Source organism: Mirounga angustirostris, unplaced genomic scaffold (assembly GCF_029215605.1).
Source record: "Mirounga angustirostris isolate CCGP_5_RB_7025 unplaced genomic scaffold, mMirAng1.0.hap1 SCAF_6, whole genome shotgun sequence".
Taxonomy (NCBI): domain Eukaryota; kingdom Metazoa; phylum Chordata; class Mammalia; order Carnivora; family Phocidae; genus Mirounga; species Mirounga angustirostris.
In genome coordinates, this window is record NW_026991714.1 from 119,474,633 (window position 1) to 119,492,250 (window position 17,618).

Genomic DNA, 17,618 nt, shown 5'->3' on the forward strand with positions numbered 1-17,618 from the left:
TACTTATGAAGAGGCAACAATGCCAGAAAAAATTTTGGTAGTCTCTTGGAGATAGACAAAAATTAAAGACCTGAGAGTCCAAGATCCCCATAAGAAGGAAGGAGCAGAAAACTAAGCCCAACACTTGGCTGGTGTTCCCCCTCAAGACGTTGCTTGAGTTCTGAAGTTGTGCAGGGCAGGAGGCTGAGAAGCCAAGGAGAAAGCTCCCAAAAGGTTTTCAGTAGGAGTTTTAACCATCTCACAGTGCTGAGGAGAGAACAATTACAGTTCTGAACAAGCCAGCAGGAGAAGACACTGAGAACACCCCATGCTCTTAGCTGAAATCCCAAGAAGGCTACACCCCCAGAAAGAGGCATCAGCCAGTAGCAGACAGAGCTCTAGCAAAACTAAAACATTAGGGGTGCCTGGGTGGCTCAGTGGTTAAGCATCTGCCTTCAGCTCAGGTCACGATCCCAGGGTCCTGGGATCAAGCCCTGCATCAGGCTCCCTGCTCCGCAGGAGGCCTGCTTCTCCCTCTCCCACTCCCGCTGCTTGTGTTTCCTCTCTCACTGTCTCTCTCTCTGTCAATCTTAAAAAAAAAAAAAAAAACACCTAAAACATTACCTATAGTTAGCACAACCCCTAACTGGATTACAATAATAAGTCCACCAATATGCCTGCCTAGCAGCTATTTTTTCTTGAGGAAAACAACATCATCTACAACATCTATAATTTTTCATACAAAATACTGAGTATATAATCAAATATACTAGGCTTGCCAGGACATAGACCCAAAACCCAGAAGGGAACCAAAAAAAAAAAGATCACAAACAAAGAAACCGCAAGTGATTCAGATATTGGAATTAGTATAAAAAGAGACTAGGTATACTCAAGAATATAATAACAAGAAGGAGAAATTACATAAGGCAGAGAATTAGAATCAAGAAAAAGGATCAAATCAGAAAAAAAGGATCAAATGGAACTTCTAGGAGTGTGAAATTAATAACTCAATAGATAAGGCTGAACAACAGATCAGACAAGCAGAAGAGATGATTAATAAATTGGAAGGCAGGTCAAAAAGTTTTTTAAAACTGAAGCACAGAGTAAAATGGAAAACGGAAAATAAAGAAAGAGTGTAAGAGACATGTGTGATAGAGTAAAAGTTCTAAATTATGTAAATTTGAGACACAGAAGAGAGAAAGAATGGGACAGTAAAATTATTTAAAGAGATAACAGCAAACTGATTAGAGACTTTAATGCACAAATACAAAAATTACTAAGAATCCCAGCAGGGTTGACCGCAAACAAACAGCAAAAAATAATCAATAATGCCACACCTGGGGACATCACAGAAAAACTGATAAAAATTAAAGACAAGGAGAAAATCCTAAAAGCAAGCAGAAGAAAAAAAGATATTATCTTCAAAGGCATGATAATAATGTTGGTTAACGGCTGATTTTTCAACAGAAATGATGGTAACATGAAGACAATGGAAGAATGTTTTAAAGTACTGAAAACCCCTCAAATACAGAATTACATACTCAGAGAAAATGTCATTCAAAAATGATGGCAAAATTAAGACAGCTTCAGATAAATAAAAACTGACAGTATTTTTACTAACAAACCCTCACTTTTAAAAATGCTAATGAAAGTTTAACTGGTATTATACGAAAACAATGAATCGTGGATCACTACATCAAAAACTAATGACGTATTGTATGGTGACTAACATAACATAATAAAATTAAATTAAAAAAAAAAGAAAGTTTAACTGGGCAGAAGAAAATAATCCCAGATGAAAGCATGTTAATGTAGGAAAAAAATAAAGAACAATGCAAAGGTAAATGTGTGGGGAAATAAGAATGAATACTGACTGTCTAAAATAACAAAAATAATATCTAACAGATCTTTTAAATATGTAGATTAAAATGCATGACAACAATAACACAAAGGATGTAAGGGGGTAAATAGAATTAAAATACAATAAGGAACCTTAACTATACAGTATTGTATTTACCCAAAACAAATGGAAACAAGTCCACAAAATGACCTGTATACAAATAAATGTTTATAGCAGCACTATTAGTAAGATCCAGAAACTGGAAACAATTCAAATGTCCATCTACAGGTGAATTGATAAACAAATTAAATGGAATATTACTCACCAAAAAAAATGAAATAAAATAAAATAAAACAAAATAAAGTACCGAAAGACTATAAACTATGGATAAATCACACAGATATTATATTGAGCAAAAGAAGTCAGAATTAAGAGTACATACTATATTGTTCCATTTATATGAGGTTCTAACCAAGTGAAATTAATTCACAATGCTAAAAGTCAGGGTAACAGTTATCCTTGGAGTATCAGAAACTGGAAAGGGGCAGAAGGGGGCCTCTGGGAGGTTGGTAATGTTCAATTTCTTGATCTAGTGGTAGACTACATCAAAGTGTTCACTTCATGGAAATTCATCAAGCTCTATACTTAGGATTGTATATTTTCTATATGTATTTCCAAAAGACATTAAAAATATATTTCAGACATACAGAAGGTTATATAAAGAATAACAAGACTGTATCACCTATTAAAATTAGAAACAAAACATTACGGGTATAGTTGGTAAGCGTGTTACTCCCTCATTACACCCCCACCCCCACCCAGAGATAACCACTCCCATGAGTGAGGTGTTCACCATTCCTCTGCACTTTTTTCCTTTACTCTTTATATAAACTCACCTAAACAATGTATATATAGCACTCTTTTGCATGTTTTAAACTGCATGTAAAATATAATTTGATTTCTATTTTTATTTTTTTCAAAGATTTATTTATTTATTTGAGAGAGAGAGAGAGCGAGTGGGGAGAGGGGAAGAGGGAAAGAATCTCAAGCAGACTCCCACTGAGTGCAGTGCCCCACCCAGGGTTCAAAGATCTCAGGACCCTGAGATCATGACCTGAGCCAAAATCAAGAGTCAGACACTTAACCAACTGAGCCACCCAGGCGCCCCTGATTTCTAGTTTTAAAAGATCATTCTGAAAGGGGCACAAGGCAACTTTCTAAAATTATAAAAATATGCTATATCCCAATTGGAGTGTTGGTTACATGAGTACAGACATTTGTCAGAACACATCAAGCTATGCATTTAATATCTGTGCATTTCACTATAGGTAAATGTTATCTCACTTAAAACAAATTTTTTTAGAAGAGATCATTCTAGCTACTTCATGAGCAATGGATGAGGGATGGATAGAAATGAAACCAGGAAGGCCTGTTAAAATACTTTAGTAGACCTGAGAGTGCCAAACTCATCTACCTGAGGAGGAAGGAAATAAAGACAGCTTGTGGGCACAGTTCTTTGAGCAGCTTAACTGTGAACTGGAGAAGTAACTGAAGAGAGAAGTAAGGCCAAAGGAAAATAGAAGATCAAGCTTGACCTAGTTGAGAGGAAACACTGAAGACAAAGAAGAGAAGAGGGATCAAGGAAGGAACAAGATCCTTGAGATGAGAGGGGGTGGGATGGGGAGCGCAGGTGGTTTGGTCTTTGCCAGGGTACAATGTCTTCTCGCCTTTTAACTGGACAGAAATAAAAAGGGAACAGATGTAAGAAAGACTGTTTGGTAGTGGAGAGATCATGAAGCTCCCATCCAATGACTGCTACTTCTTCAATGATCATGAATCATCATCTGAGAAGGATGGGGAAGGGAATGTTGAAGACTCTGCAGAAGAACAGCATGGAATTGCATTTGAAAAGGCTAGAAAAGCATTCCTGTAAGGTGGGGTGTGGTTAAGAAAAATCAAAGGTTCCATTTTGGACACGTTAAATGCTCAAAAGATATCCAAACTCTCACAATACAGTAAGAGCTCAAAGGCAGGAATACTATTATTCATCTTTGATTATGCTGCACAAAGTACACTGTAACCTAACCTTGTATTCAAGAGGGAATGAATAAATGAAGATGAAAATTTTTCATATTTTCTTAGCACATTTGTATATCATTGGTCATATTCTACAATAAAACTGAAGAAAACAGTCTCCAGAAGTAATTCACCTTAGATATCAAATGCATTTTCCTTTTTCTCATTTTTATTTTTGTGTGTTCTTGGAAGAAAAGCAATTTATATCTTCCAGTGTTATCAATTCTTCATTTTATCTAAAAAAAAAAAACTATGTTCATCCTCCAAAATAATTTTTTAAGCAGAATTCACCAATGGAGCAATTCTCATAGGAAATAAAGAGATAGACTCTATAACCCTATATTACCACAATTTGTGACAATCGTAAGGATATACTGGATGAAGAAACTGGAAGCTCTTGCCAAGAAGGATTAACCTCTGTCATCAAGATATTCCTGCTGCTTGCTGGTAAGTCACATGTGCACACTGAGTGAAGAAAGCCTTTAGCTCATGTATAGGAATCTCAGGGTGGTCCCAAGGCAAACCTGAATGTGCCCAGCAGGACAGAAGCAGGACAGAAGCACTGGCTGGGCTAGGAGATGAGTTAGGATACTGTGCTGTTTACCTATCATTTATCAATTATGAAAGGAAAAAAATTATAAATGCATTTCTTGCAGCATAAATTTATATGTGTTGTACTACACTAAGTTCCATTTAAAAGGACTCCATTCATGCAAGAAGCGCCGATTTGGTTGGCTTAGCAGTCCAATTTTTATGCTTACAATTCATTTATATACTTACTATGTATATTGAATGCACTCTCTTATTTCCTGTTGCCACAGCCAGACTGTGAGTGCATATGTTTTTGTCATTCTTAACTACAGTAATTCAGAACTTCAGCTGTCAAGTTCTGAGCTAATATTCTCATATATACCATCCGTGCACTACTCTTAAAAATAATTCCTTGTTTGCTCTCAGAAGCTCCTACCTAACATGATATATAAAATGGCAGGGTCAATTCTTTAAAAATAACCTAGATCTTTAAACGCAGCTACAATATATTTTTTCCTTGAAAATATCCCCTTTCCTATCATTCTCTTTATTCAGTAATTATAAACTCTGGTCAAGCACTAAAACAGGACAACATGTTAAATACCAACAAATCACAAATAGCAGTGTTTACAGGGAGGAAAAGGAAGAAAATCTCAGTTTCCTGCTAAACCATCCTTTGAGGCACTGTCATTTTAAGTGTGGAGGCATCAATCATTTCTTCTATGCTGAAGGGTTTACACATTTAAAGGTTCTGTAGGTCCACAAAGAAAATGAGCAATACCAGTCCTGTTCAGGTTTTAAAACACCAGCAGAATTATGTGGATGAACACTAAGGTTTACTATTTCAGTTTCAAGAGAAACAGAGTTATCAGGTGGCCAAAGAACATTGGAACCATCCTTCGAGTTGTCAGTTGCACAGTGTTTCAGGGACCAAAGACTAGCTCCATTGCAGCATCCTGTAATCCTAGAGTCTGAAGAAACCTCAGGGATCTCCTAGCCCAATCTGACACCCAAGAATTTTACCGGAATTTTTCCCCCAGTATCTCTGACAGATGGTCAGCCTCTGTTGTAATTACTCCACTGGGGAGTTCTCAAGAGAAGATTCTCAAGGGATATGATGAAAGGCTAGAACCAACCATTCAGACAGGGAGGAAGGCTCCAGTCAGCAAGCCTGCAGGACCCAGACAGCGTTTCCAAACACTAAAATCAGACGTCCAGGAGAATGAGATTCAGAATCAGCAATCATAGGGGTGCAACGTTTAGACATGTAGAACCCCCATTTCTGGAACCCTCCTCAGTCCCCTGCCTGGGGGCAGCTCCCACAATCTGGAAGCAAGAAGGCTTTTCAACGACTGATTTCTTAAAGTAAGAAATGACACTTTCAGACTCACAGCAAGGGTTTGTCGAGCTCAGAAAGGATCAAATCCGTTCCTTCTAAAAACCAAGCCAAGGGACCCCGTGCTGGAACTGCTAATGCTTAAAATACTTTAACTTTGGTCTTAAAGCCCTCACTACAGTAAACTAGAACATTTCGGGCTCTTTTTTTAAAGGTGTATATAGGCTATACTGTAACTGTAGTTGCTCGGTTGGTGTAGGGTTGATGTGTGGGGGTTGATGTTTTAGGCGCAGCCCTTCATCCCGCCGAGGAGTCTGGCTTATCCTCCCCGGAAAGGCGAGCGCTCGCGGTGGAGCTGCCAGCACATCCGCAGCCGGACCCCGGGACGGGGCGGCCCGGCCCTTACCTGTCGATGCTGATCACGCACAGGGTCATGATCGAGGCCGTGCAGCACATGACGTCCATGGCGATGAAGACGTTGCAGAAGAAGTGGCCAAAGATCCACTTGCCCCCGATGAGGTCGGTGACGCTGACGAAGGGCATGACCGCCACGGCCACCGAGAGGTCGGCCAGCGCCAGGGACACGATCAGGTAGTTGGAGGGCTGGCGGAGCTTCTTGACGAAGCACACCGAGATCACCACCAGGCAGTTGCCGGCGATCGTCAGCAGCGTGATAAGCGTCAGGATGGAGCCGATCACAACTTTCTCGGCTCTGCCGTAGTTGATCTGCTCCCCGCAGCCAGAGGCATTGTCCGGCGGCGCGTCCCAGGTGGGCACCGGGCTGGCCGTCACCTCTGGGACCCCGCGCAGCAGGTGCGGCGCCCAGGAGCCCGAGACCGGGCCGGCGCCGTCGGGGCTCAGGTCCGGCAGCCCGCGCCCCACCTCCGGCAGGAGCAAAGAGCGGAGGTGCCCATAGAGGTCCGGGCGGCCGCTGCTGTTAACGTCCATCATCGTGCCGCTGTGCGCTGCTGCCCATGGAGCCGGCGCCCCCGCCACGCGCTCCGGCCGCCGGCCCGGGGGGCTTCACCTCGCGGGTTCCGCTCCGCCCGGCCCAGCCATGGAGCGCGCGCCGGCCGCTGGGGGGCGCCTCGGCTCGGCCTCGCGGCCCCGCACGTCCCAGGGCCCCAGCCGCTGCGGACCACGCGGAAGCGCGGCCGCGCCGAGACTCCCTGCGGGAGGCGCCTCCGGCACCGACGGACGTCCGCGACGCGCAGCTCGCGGGCCCGCGGGCACGGCTCGGCTGGCCGCCCCGCAGCCCGCAGCGCGCACCAACCGCGCGCTTCGGCCGAGCGCGCCCAGGAGGCAGCGGCAGAAGTTGCGGAGTGCGCCCCGCCCCTCGCGCCCGCCGCCGCCGCCGCCGCCGCTCCCCTGCGGCAGCCACGCCGCGTCCCCGCCGCCGCCGCCGCCGCCACTGCCGCCACTGCCGCTGCCCGCGCCCCTCGGGCTCCCGGGACGGGCTTCCCCGGCTGTGCCCGGCCGCCGCCTCTCCCGCGCCTCCCTGCCGGGCGGGGGGCGGTGCTCCCCGCGCCTCCCCGGATCCCGAGCCCGTTCGCTCACGGATCCCTCTGTGCGGCTGGAGGCGCAGACCCCCTCCGACAGACTCGAGCGTCCTCACAGAATGAACGACACTTGGATGGGGGAGGACTCGGGGGCCGGCGGACGCTCGGACTCATTGCAAAATGAACCTGGAGAGGATTTTTTTTTTCTTAATTAAAAAACCTTTTGGAGCACTACACCAAGCAACAAATAGATACTTCCGTTTCCTATTTTGCCCACTTAAGAGAAAGCGAAGATAGAAAAGGAGAAGCAGCCGAATGGGGTGGGGGTGGGAGCTCAGAAGAAAGCAGGGAGAGGGTGGGATGCCTTCAGGATTTGGCACCCAGGAGGAGCTGGGGGCTCTGGGGAAGGGACCAACACGGGGCTTAAACCCATTGTGACTAACCCTCTAGCGTCTGGAAACGGGCCTCTCGGGCTCTGAAAATAGACCCGGGCTGTTTTTATATTCTGACTTCAAAGCTTAATATACTGAAATGAGGGTTAATTTTCCCGTGGTATTCTGGAAATCTTGCCCGTAAGCGAAGAAATGACCGGTTATAATGTTCTGCAGAAGAATCCTGGAGGTGTATGTAGACTTAGTGCCTATTGCCTAAAATCCCCTTGGTATTCAAACCCTGTCAGAGTGGCTGATTTTTATTATTTGTGAGACTTACTTCACTCCATTTTGTATAAAGGTTTTATTGGAAACCAGCAGTGATTTCTTTAAAGAGTCTAAAAATAATCAAATCTGTTTTCTTTTCTAGTTAGGCCCTAGCAGATTATAAATAGGAAGAAAGGGAACAGAAATCTCAAAATGTATTGATCTGAGAGCTGAATAATACTCTCATTCTTCAAGGTGGGTATTAGCCCTATTTTTCCAGATAAGGAAACACAGTTGCTACTGCATTCAGCTGGTAATAGGTTTCGAACTGAAGTTTATCTGATTAGTATGCCCATATTCTTCCCTCTACACATTCAAAAACAGAATTTTTTAAGTAAAAAAAAAAAAAAATCCCTACATGGTGGGCTAATGGTCACTATTTATGAACATGTCAGGGTCTCTCCTCTGAAATAAGCAGATCAATATATTGAGTCAGAGGAAGGGTGGAAGATAGTTACATAGGCCGCAAAGCAATACTATTTAGTAGTTAAGAAAATGGATGAGGAAATGTCTTCAATCTTACTTAATGTTAGTGTTAAACATAATTTCAGATAAAAGAAAGCTAGTTTGCAGCTGGAAGGCATCTAAGAAACCATTTGTTTACCCTTCAAGACAGAGAGGGAAATAGAGGTTGAGAGCAGTTTAATGACTTAGCCAAGATCATATATGACTACACTGAAATGGTTCAATTTTCTGGTTTTGAGTTTAGAATTGTCTCAAGGACTCTTAAAAATTCTTTAAGGGGGTAATTTCACAAGCTACTTTTGACTTTTCTTATTTTAACTCTTCAATCATTTTAACTTATTTTGACTTTCCTCTTCTTTTCCCCCCCTGAGTAATCAGGCTAACTTACATTCTGTCTTGGCTCTCGTAAATAATATCCCACATTAATGAATTATACAAAGAATTTAAAAGCAATAGTTTTATTATTTGAATCTACAGTTAATATAATTTGCCACCTACACTCCTACCAGCTCTTAACCCGGGCTACTTATTTCATAGCAGCTTCTGATGTTTTTTGCATTCACTTTTTCATTGTAGGACACCAAATAATCAGTAAAATACTACTTTCAAATTGACTTCCTCTTCCATTTTCCATATAGCATCAGGTCCAAACTCCCCTTTTTATAGAGCAGTCACCTCTATCACATTATCCTTGGTGATGGCTGGGTGTATTTCCTTAGAGTTGCTAGGTTTTTAATTTATAAGCTGTCACAATGCATAAACATGGTTATTGAAAATCTCTGCTTCTGAAGCATTACCTTGCTTATGTTGAGTTTAGATTTCATCTATCATTATTCCAGAATCCTGACAGAACTATCGGGAATTCTTTGTTTCCCTCTAACCTTGACTAACAAATAATCCTCTCTTCATAAAAACGCTAAAAATCTCATGTATATGTTTCCATAATTTTCTTGTAATGAAAAGCTAAAGGTAGAGCCTCATGAAATGTCCATAAAATACCTAAACACTCACCTAAATGTGTTATTTGTTTTGTCCTTGGTTTCCTAGTGTTGAAAATCCATACCAAGGTGTTGCTTCCCTCATCCTCCCCCTGCCCACCCACTCTTTAGCAGTTAAACTGGAGAGAATAAGAGAAGTGTTGGCATTTAAATCAAATTGTGTTGTTCGTTTTCATCCCTTTTATTTCTTTTACTTAAAAAATAACTCTGCTGCTTTAAGAAGTATGAAACCTGTCTAGACTCTCACTTCCTATAACAGCAGTCTCATAAAATTGTCAATGAGGGCACTTGAGACTATAGCTTTCCGATGTTTCCAACTGGTAATCTCCCTCTCTCAAAACTGCTCTGGGGTAGTAGAGAAGAGCAGCCGAGGCCTACAACATGAATTACCGTCTTTTTATAAGCTCTTCCTCCCTCTAGGTACTCATCTAGCTCATCCACAAGCATATGCTTAATCGTATTTATGCAGACGCACACATACCCATCCATAGGACATAAGCTTAGAAGAGTCTTTTCCCCTAAAACCAGCATATTCTGACAATCTAGATTTGCTTTAAGAAACACAAGTAAAATAAAGTTTTCTATGCCATAGGATCCACTGGCAACTCACTAGTCAGTTAAGCATACTAATGTCATGCTGACTGGGGTTCCAGTAATTTCCAATGCCCAATGGAGCTGACTTCCTACAGAGTTACTCTTTTACTTCTCCAAAGTTTTTCAGCTTCTCACTTTTACACCCCACTGCCTCACTCAACTAAACTATTCGCCAGGGTGTCCCTTGATCCCAGAACTGGATGAGGAAAGACTAGGAGAACCAGAATGCTTGGGCAAATGTCGTGCTAAGATGTTGACAAATAAATATCCAAATACTACCCTATGGCTACCAGTTGGGCTGTGGAGCATAGCACAGAGACAGAAGTCAGAACACCCATCCTCATGACAATGACTGAAATCTGTCAACAGACACTGGGGAGGCTCACCTGGGATAAGAGCCGCTAGCTAGGCTGGAACCAGGAATGCCCCTTTCTCTGTGACGACCCCTTTTACCATAGCTAGTATTATCCTTTCTAGATTCCTGAAGCATTTTTTTCATATCTTTATTCTAGTATCTACCAGTGCAATATGCTTTACATTTACCCGACTCTCTTTCCACTAGACTGTGAACTTCCCAAAGACAAGGATATTTTCTTATTTCTGCCATGTGCTAGGTGTTCAATAAACATTTGTCAAATAAACTGAGTGCAGAACAATGCCTACAACCAAGTGTCATTCATGATGTAAAAGAATTCCTCAGCTTAAAAGTAAATTGCGAGTTTTGTTTTATTTTAGATATATGCATCCTTTAATTATGCTACCTTTGTTTGCATTGTCTGTTAAGGCTGACAACAAAAATGTACTTCTTTTCTTTTGTTCCTTCCATTAGAAAATTTTCATTCTCTTTACAAAATAAATATAACCTTTAAAAATTGTCATAAGAAAAGATAAATAGAAAATCAAAGAACAGATCCAAGAACACTTATTTTTAAATTACTCAATTTTTTCATGCTAGGATTCTTTTGAAATGTAAGTGGTACATGCGCACCCCCTAGTGGGAAATCTTTTCCTCAATACAAATTCCACAAAGAGAAAAACTCCCACGGAGAGCTTTTGTCAGGGAACAAATTCAACAATGTTGGCTTTCATGCTCTGAACCTGAAGGACTAATTAAAAGTAAAATGAAGTTCTTCGTAGCATTCACTTTTTGATTGAGTCAACATTTACTGAGTGTCTAATACTGCAAGTTGTAGTACAATACGCAAAGCCTCATAGTATAGGTATGAACTAAAGATGAGCCCACAGAAAGAGGCGTTGGACCGGACTGGGGAAACCAAAGAATTCACAGAGCTAACATCTCAGTTCAACTAGATATTGCATCGGGAGACTGGAGGAAAGGGGACAGGGTTCCATAAATATGGGACACACTTTTTAAATAAATATGTTTAGATTCTAATATGTTTAAATTTAGATTTATTTTTCTAAAGATTTTATTTATTTGAGAGAGAGAGAGAGCAGGAGCAGGGGGAGGGGCAGAGGGAGAAGCAGACTCCCCACGGAGCAGAGAACCCAATGTGGGACTCGATCCCAGGACCCTGGGATCATGACCTGAGCTGAAGGCAGATGCTTAACTGACTGAGCCACCCAGGAGCCCTAAATTTAGATTTAAAATAACTAACTGAATATTGTCAGTACTTCTAACTTACATGCAATATTTGTGAGTAAAGCCTAAATACATATATTTACTTATTTAACATGTATTAGATGGTATATAAAAGATGATGATATACATAGATGTATGTCTATAAGGATAGTATGTATATATGTGAGTCACCATAAATGTGAGTGCTACAAATGCAGAGTGATGCAGGGGGCCTGCATTGTCAAGCCAAATAACAGCAGCAGTATTACTGCAATGACACAATTTTTTGAAATGAGGAACAACTCCTCTAGTTTTCTTGCAGTTCTAACCAACTCATAATTCCAAGCAAAGTAAAGTATAGTCTGTTTACTCAATAGTTATATTCCTGGAAACTTCTGTGTAAATAAAAAAATTGTGAGAAAAAATTGCTGTGCATTTATATATAAAACCTGTCTAGGTTCTAGATGCAAAAATACGATAAACAAGCTTTGCCCATTCCAGACAAGGAGCAAGTGTTCATCCGACAAGACTTTCTCATACATTGCAGGAGAGCTAGCATCCCTGGGCCCTTCCTGCTAAAGCTAGTAGCAGCCATCCTACTTCTCAATTATTGGGACAACACTAAGTCCATAAAAATACCCACATAAATTTTCAAGCCCCCCCGCCAAAAAATACATGGTTGGCTGGGAGGTAGAATAGAGGGCATCAACACTGTTGCAGAACACTGATTTAAAGAATGGTTCATCAAACATTTTCTGTAAAGTATAATATATATATTTTATGATTTCCAAGCCAAGATGCAAGGTTGAGGCTATTATATAGGTCCTTAAATAGCAAAACTTCCTCGTGTAATTTTCATTCACAGTAATGATATGACTTGAAAAAGACAAGTTAAGCAGTATTATCATAAAGTTTAAATGCTTAAATCAGAATACCATTTTTGGATCATAGTCTTCATGCTACAGTATGAGGTTAGACCATAATATTCATAGCTGGAAACCAGTTTCTGTGCAGAAAATGACCTAGATTATTCCTAGCCAGATGAATTTCCCAAAGACACAATTTTGCTATGTATGAACAAATCAGTTTATGTGATTTTTTTAAAAAGGGAGATGGGGGAGAAAAGAATATCTAAAGGAGATATATCATCAACCAAAAGGAGACTAAATCTGACCCAGTCTTCCTTGATGAGCCAAGCTGAAGATATTTTCCTTGATAACATTAACAAGGAAATCCCTTTCTGCAATTTAAAAATTTTTCAGTATCCACTACATCCATTTATAGATATTTGGAGCATGAACTGTGTGGTTAACTACCATGGCTATTATTTTTGTATAGTATTTAAGTTTAGAGCTCAAAATGGTTTCTAGTCAATGGTACAATAAATTGGCTAAAATTCTGTGTCTTGATAAAATCTTGTCACATTGTGCTTATGTTTCCTAAGTCTGATGTTAAAAATGACCCCTGCAGGAATCCCATCTGTAGTCATGGTTACCAATTCTGACAAATCTGCTTTAAAATTCTCAAAATTCTTCTCCATACACACAAAAAAAGCCACTTCCTAATCATGTGCCTTTTTTGGGGCACCATTTCCAGATGATATTTAGTCATATCGAAATTTTCAACAACACAAATAGCTTTTATATATCTACTTGATTATCAACTGCAATAGAAAATGCCCAAAATAACTTGATTTTTAAATGTCATTTATCCTGCAAGTTCCAAGCTGTATTTCCAACATACTGAGCCATAGAATTTATAGTTACTATGTTCAGAAGTGCTAATTTCTGTTTAGGACCTGTTCTTTCTTTTGCTTTCAATAAACATTCTTTGTAAACTTGCCTCTGGTTAAGAAGTTGTAGTTGCCTGAGCAATTTTTGTTTTCACTTAATATGCCACGATTTCAAGGCAGCATCACTGCAATGGGTAATTTTATCTATCACCTTGACTGGGCCACAGGGTACCCAGATATTGGTCAAACATTATTCTGGCTGTGTATGAGGGTTTTTTTCCTGAATGAGATTAGCATTTGAATCAGTTGGCTGAGTAAAGCAGAATTAACCTCCCTAATATGGGGGGGGGGGGGCTTCATCCATCAGTTGGAGGCCTGAATAGAACAAGAGGTCCAATTCTTCTTCAAGTAAGGGAGGATTCCTCCTGCCTGACTGCCTTCAAGCTGGGACAATGTTTTTTGGTTTTGTTTTGTGTTTTTTCTGTCTTTGGACTGAAGCTGAAATATCAGCTCTTTCTGGGTCTTGAGCCTGCCGGCCTTCAGACTGGAGTTACATCAGCAGCTCTCCTGGGTCTCCAGCTGTCCACCTGCAGATTTGGGGACTTGTCAGCCTCCATAATCCCCTGAGCCAATCACTAATATGATACACACACACTTTTTTGGTTCTGTTTCTCTGGAGAACCCTGACGAATAGAACCACTTATTTTACTTGTATTAAAAAACCAACTCTGATTGAAATTTCAGTCCTCCTCTTTCCATTCATTATCATCACACATCTTTCTAAATACCAGTTCTTCCTTCAATTTCTTTCCTAATGTCTTCTTAAGTTGTATTCTTTTGTCACAGGCATACTTTGCATCTTAAAGAGGTAAGAATATTCTTTATTTTCACAAGGCTAATTTTTATAATATACAAGCCTTCTCCATCTGTTTTTCATTTTCAATTTTTGATAGAAATATAGATATTAAAAAAATTTCACTTTCATTTTAATTGCATGTTAAAAAACAACAACAACAACAACAACTAACATTGCAAACAGGGATAGACTACCCTGGCTCAGAAGATGGATAAATTTGGAAGATACCAGGTCAGTAATGGGAGTTTGTAGGGGAAGACAAGAAGATGAGAGAGGAATAATTGAGAGAGGCTTCCTGGATTGGTGAGGTCTTATGGAGTCCCCTTAGAATTCTAGGTTTAGCAATTAACTACTCTAGTATGTTTTATCAGGAGCTCTGGGAGAAGCTGGGCAGATTGTTCACTACACAAACTTACCAGCCATGTGGTGAATGGGAGCAAATACAAACACAAGAGGAAGGGTACCGTTTTTCAATCTGCACAGGAGCTCCTGTAAGTGCTCCATCATTGGGAATAAGAGAGGGAGTTCTTTTGGGGTTGCTGGTGTATCATGCCAGCACACCATATGCACAGTTCAGTGAATTTCTGGCCATGTGTTTAGATAACTGAATACATCCAACAGCTACAGTTGTGATGATGTGGGTATGAAGGTGAACAAGAGCTCATGGGTTCATTGATTAAATCTGCAAATTTTGACTGAGCACTGTCTACTTTGTGCCAGTTCTGGATAAACTCCAAACCTCTGCATCTTGTTACTTTTCAATTCCATGCATCAAAATCTAAATCAAGCACTCCCTCTTCCAGGAAAACATCCTGTATCTCCTCCAAATCTCCCAAACTCCCCCTCGATCTGGGAAAGAAGATCCTGCCAGATGCCCCTGACACACCTGTGCAAATCATGTTATAATACTGCTTTCTTGCCTTGCCCCCCACCTCAATCATAAGCTGCCAGAGGACAGGGGCCCAGTGAAGTGCTCATTTACGAAAGGGGACCCAAGTGAAAAGAGGATAAGGACAAAGATTAGCTGAACACACACTGACTTTTGGGGGCCAGCTCAAGAAAGACAGCCCTTTGGAGAGAACAAGAAGGGCTCAAAGGTTGCTTTGGATACCAAAAGCCACCCTTTCTTTCTAAACTCCCCAAGGAAGAGGAAATGACTCAAGAGCCAGCTATCTTCTCTGACCTCAGATATAATAGGAATAACAGTATCTCCCTTACTGGCTGGTTGTGATGATTAATCAGATAATGGATACAAAGTGGATACAAAATGGATAAATCAGATAATGGACACAAAGTACATAGAGTAATTATACAGTACTATTATTTTCCAGGCAGAAATTTTCAGGGTCTCCTTCAAACTCCGGATCCTTGCTACCTCAGCTTTCCCTGCAGGCTAACTTCTGACCCTTCTTCCTTGTTCTTCTCCCCTATCACCATCCCATCCTATCTCTCCCTCCTCCCTTCCCAACCTCCAACTCTCCCCACTGCTTGCCTTGCCCAGCAGACAGTACAGGAAGGGAAAATTGAGCCAAACTGCCCAGATCTACATGTAGCTCTATCCCTATTACCTGAGCCATAGATTTCTCAGATGTAAAGTGCAGATGTTGCTAAACAAAAACAAAAGCAAAAAACTAGTACTTAACTCACAGTTGCTTTGAAAATTAAATAAGATATCTAAGTAAATACTTACCAAATTGGCTGGCCAAATTAGCTGGCCCTCAGTAAAGAGTTCAGTTACTCTTATCTATTCATTTTCTTTTTCCCCCTTTCTTTTCCTCTTCACCTAGGCCTCAGGTGAAAATGAGAAAAGAAGTTTAACTGGTACAGTTCACAACAAGAGCACCATGACTTTCAAAGAAAGAAGCCCTCTTTAGTCTAATGGTGACATCAAAGAATCAGTTATCTTATTCACCTTCACCACACATTGGTCACATTTCTGACCAATCTAGATTTAATGGTCATAGGTGAAGATGCCTGTATGATCCTGCAAAATTAACACTAGATTTTCTGATGAAAAGCAGAGTTTGCTTTGCATGACCTTGTTCTATTTACAGAAGTAAAAAATTCTTTTGTTCTTACTTAGGAAATACCAAGTATTGGAAAAAAGCAAAATATTTCTTCTTTATTAAATTTAACCAAAAGGAGAATTGCATGCTACCACATGGAACAGAGCCCTCTTTTTTCTTTTTTTTTTTAAAGATTTTATTTATTTATTTGAGACAGAATGAGAGAGAGAGAGAGAGAGCGGGAGGGTCAGAGGAAGAAGCAGGCTCAGCTGCCGAGCAGGGAACCAGATGCGGGACTCTATCCAGGGACTCCAGGATCATGACCTGAGCCAAAGGCAGCCGCTCAACCAACTGAGCCACCCAGGCGCCCCAGAACAGAGCCCTCTTTTTTTTTTTTTTTTTTTTTTTAAGATTTTATTTATTTATTTTGAGAGAGAGAGAATGAGAGACAGAGAGTATGAGAGGGAGGAGGGTCAGAGGGAGAAGCAGACTCCCTGCCGAGCAGGGAGCCCGATGCGGGACTCGATCCCGGGACTCCCGGATCATGACCTGAGCCGAAGGCAGTCGCTTAACCAACTGAGCCACCCAGGCGCCCGAACAGAGCCCTCTTAAAATTCCCTTCTGAAATCAGGAAAGAAAGCATGTAAAGAAGGACTAATCAAGGTGTGGTCCATAGACCAGAGACTATGTACTGTTTAAGTACAGAAATTGGAAACTGTTCAGAAACGTTTATAGCACTTTGGTATTGTCTGGATATCTAAGCCTCCAATCAGTGGACTCTTCTTATTCAGCTGAGTATAGGGCAATTCAGTCGTTGTCAAATCAGTTTTATGAGGCCAGAGCTGCTTACCGGTAATGCACAAGGGACCACGTACGGGTCTGCGAAGAATTGGACACGGGGTAGGATACGGTAGGACGGGGTGGAGGCGAAACTGGCCCTTTGTCAGTCTGAGAAGCACCGATGTAAACTGTAGTTCCACAATTTTACGTTGTCTGATAATTTGTCAATCTTCGAGAGTTCCTTTAAATGAGGTCCAAAAATGTGGAAACATCAAATGTGTGGGATATATGCCACTTTGTACCCTTCTCAGATGGAAAAGTGACACATCTCAGTTTTGCATCTGCCTTGTCGAACCTCTTTGGCTAAACCGGTACAGGGGCTCACCGCTCGTCCTAGAGAGAGCCCTGCCATCTCGTGGCTGGGGACGGTGACCGCAAGGGAAAGCCGCGTGCTGGGGACCGCCTGTCCTGATCGGACATAAAGACCCTTTCTCCGAGGTCTTCTGTAGTTCTCCCTCTTCCCGATAAGCCCTTTTAAAGAACAGGATGGACTTTGGGAGGCGGAGGGAAAAGGGTTTCTTATGACTGTTTCAAAAGCGCTTCCAGCTCTTGGCAAAAGCGTCCGGTTCGCGAAAGAATCACTTTC

The 17,618-nt window shown here is 41.4% G+C and overlaps 1 protein-coding gene across 6 annotated transcripts in view; it reads right to left on the reverse strand.

Annotated features, from left to right (window-relative positions):
• Positions 1–7,570, reverse strand: part of HTR7 (5-hydroxytryptamine receptor 7) — a 78,173-nt gene extending 70,603 nt beyond the window's left edge. For 4 of the 6 annotated variants that reach the window (XM_045878391.3, XM_045878390.3, XM_054508300.2 and 1 more), the window contains exon 1: positions 6,169–7,570. In XM_045878391.3, the coding sequence (XP_045734347.1) occupies positions 6,169–6,713 (545 nt within the window). In that variant the 5' untranslated portion in view covers positions 6,714–7,570. The remainder of the gene's footprint in view (positions 1–6,168) is intronic. The other 2 variants (XM_045878392.3, XM_045878389.3) reach the window with 2 other exon arrangements.
• Positions 7,571–17,618: the final 10,048 nt, after the last annotated feature.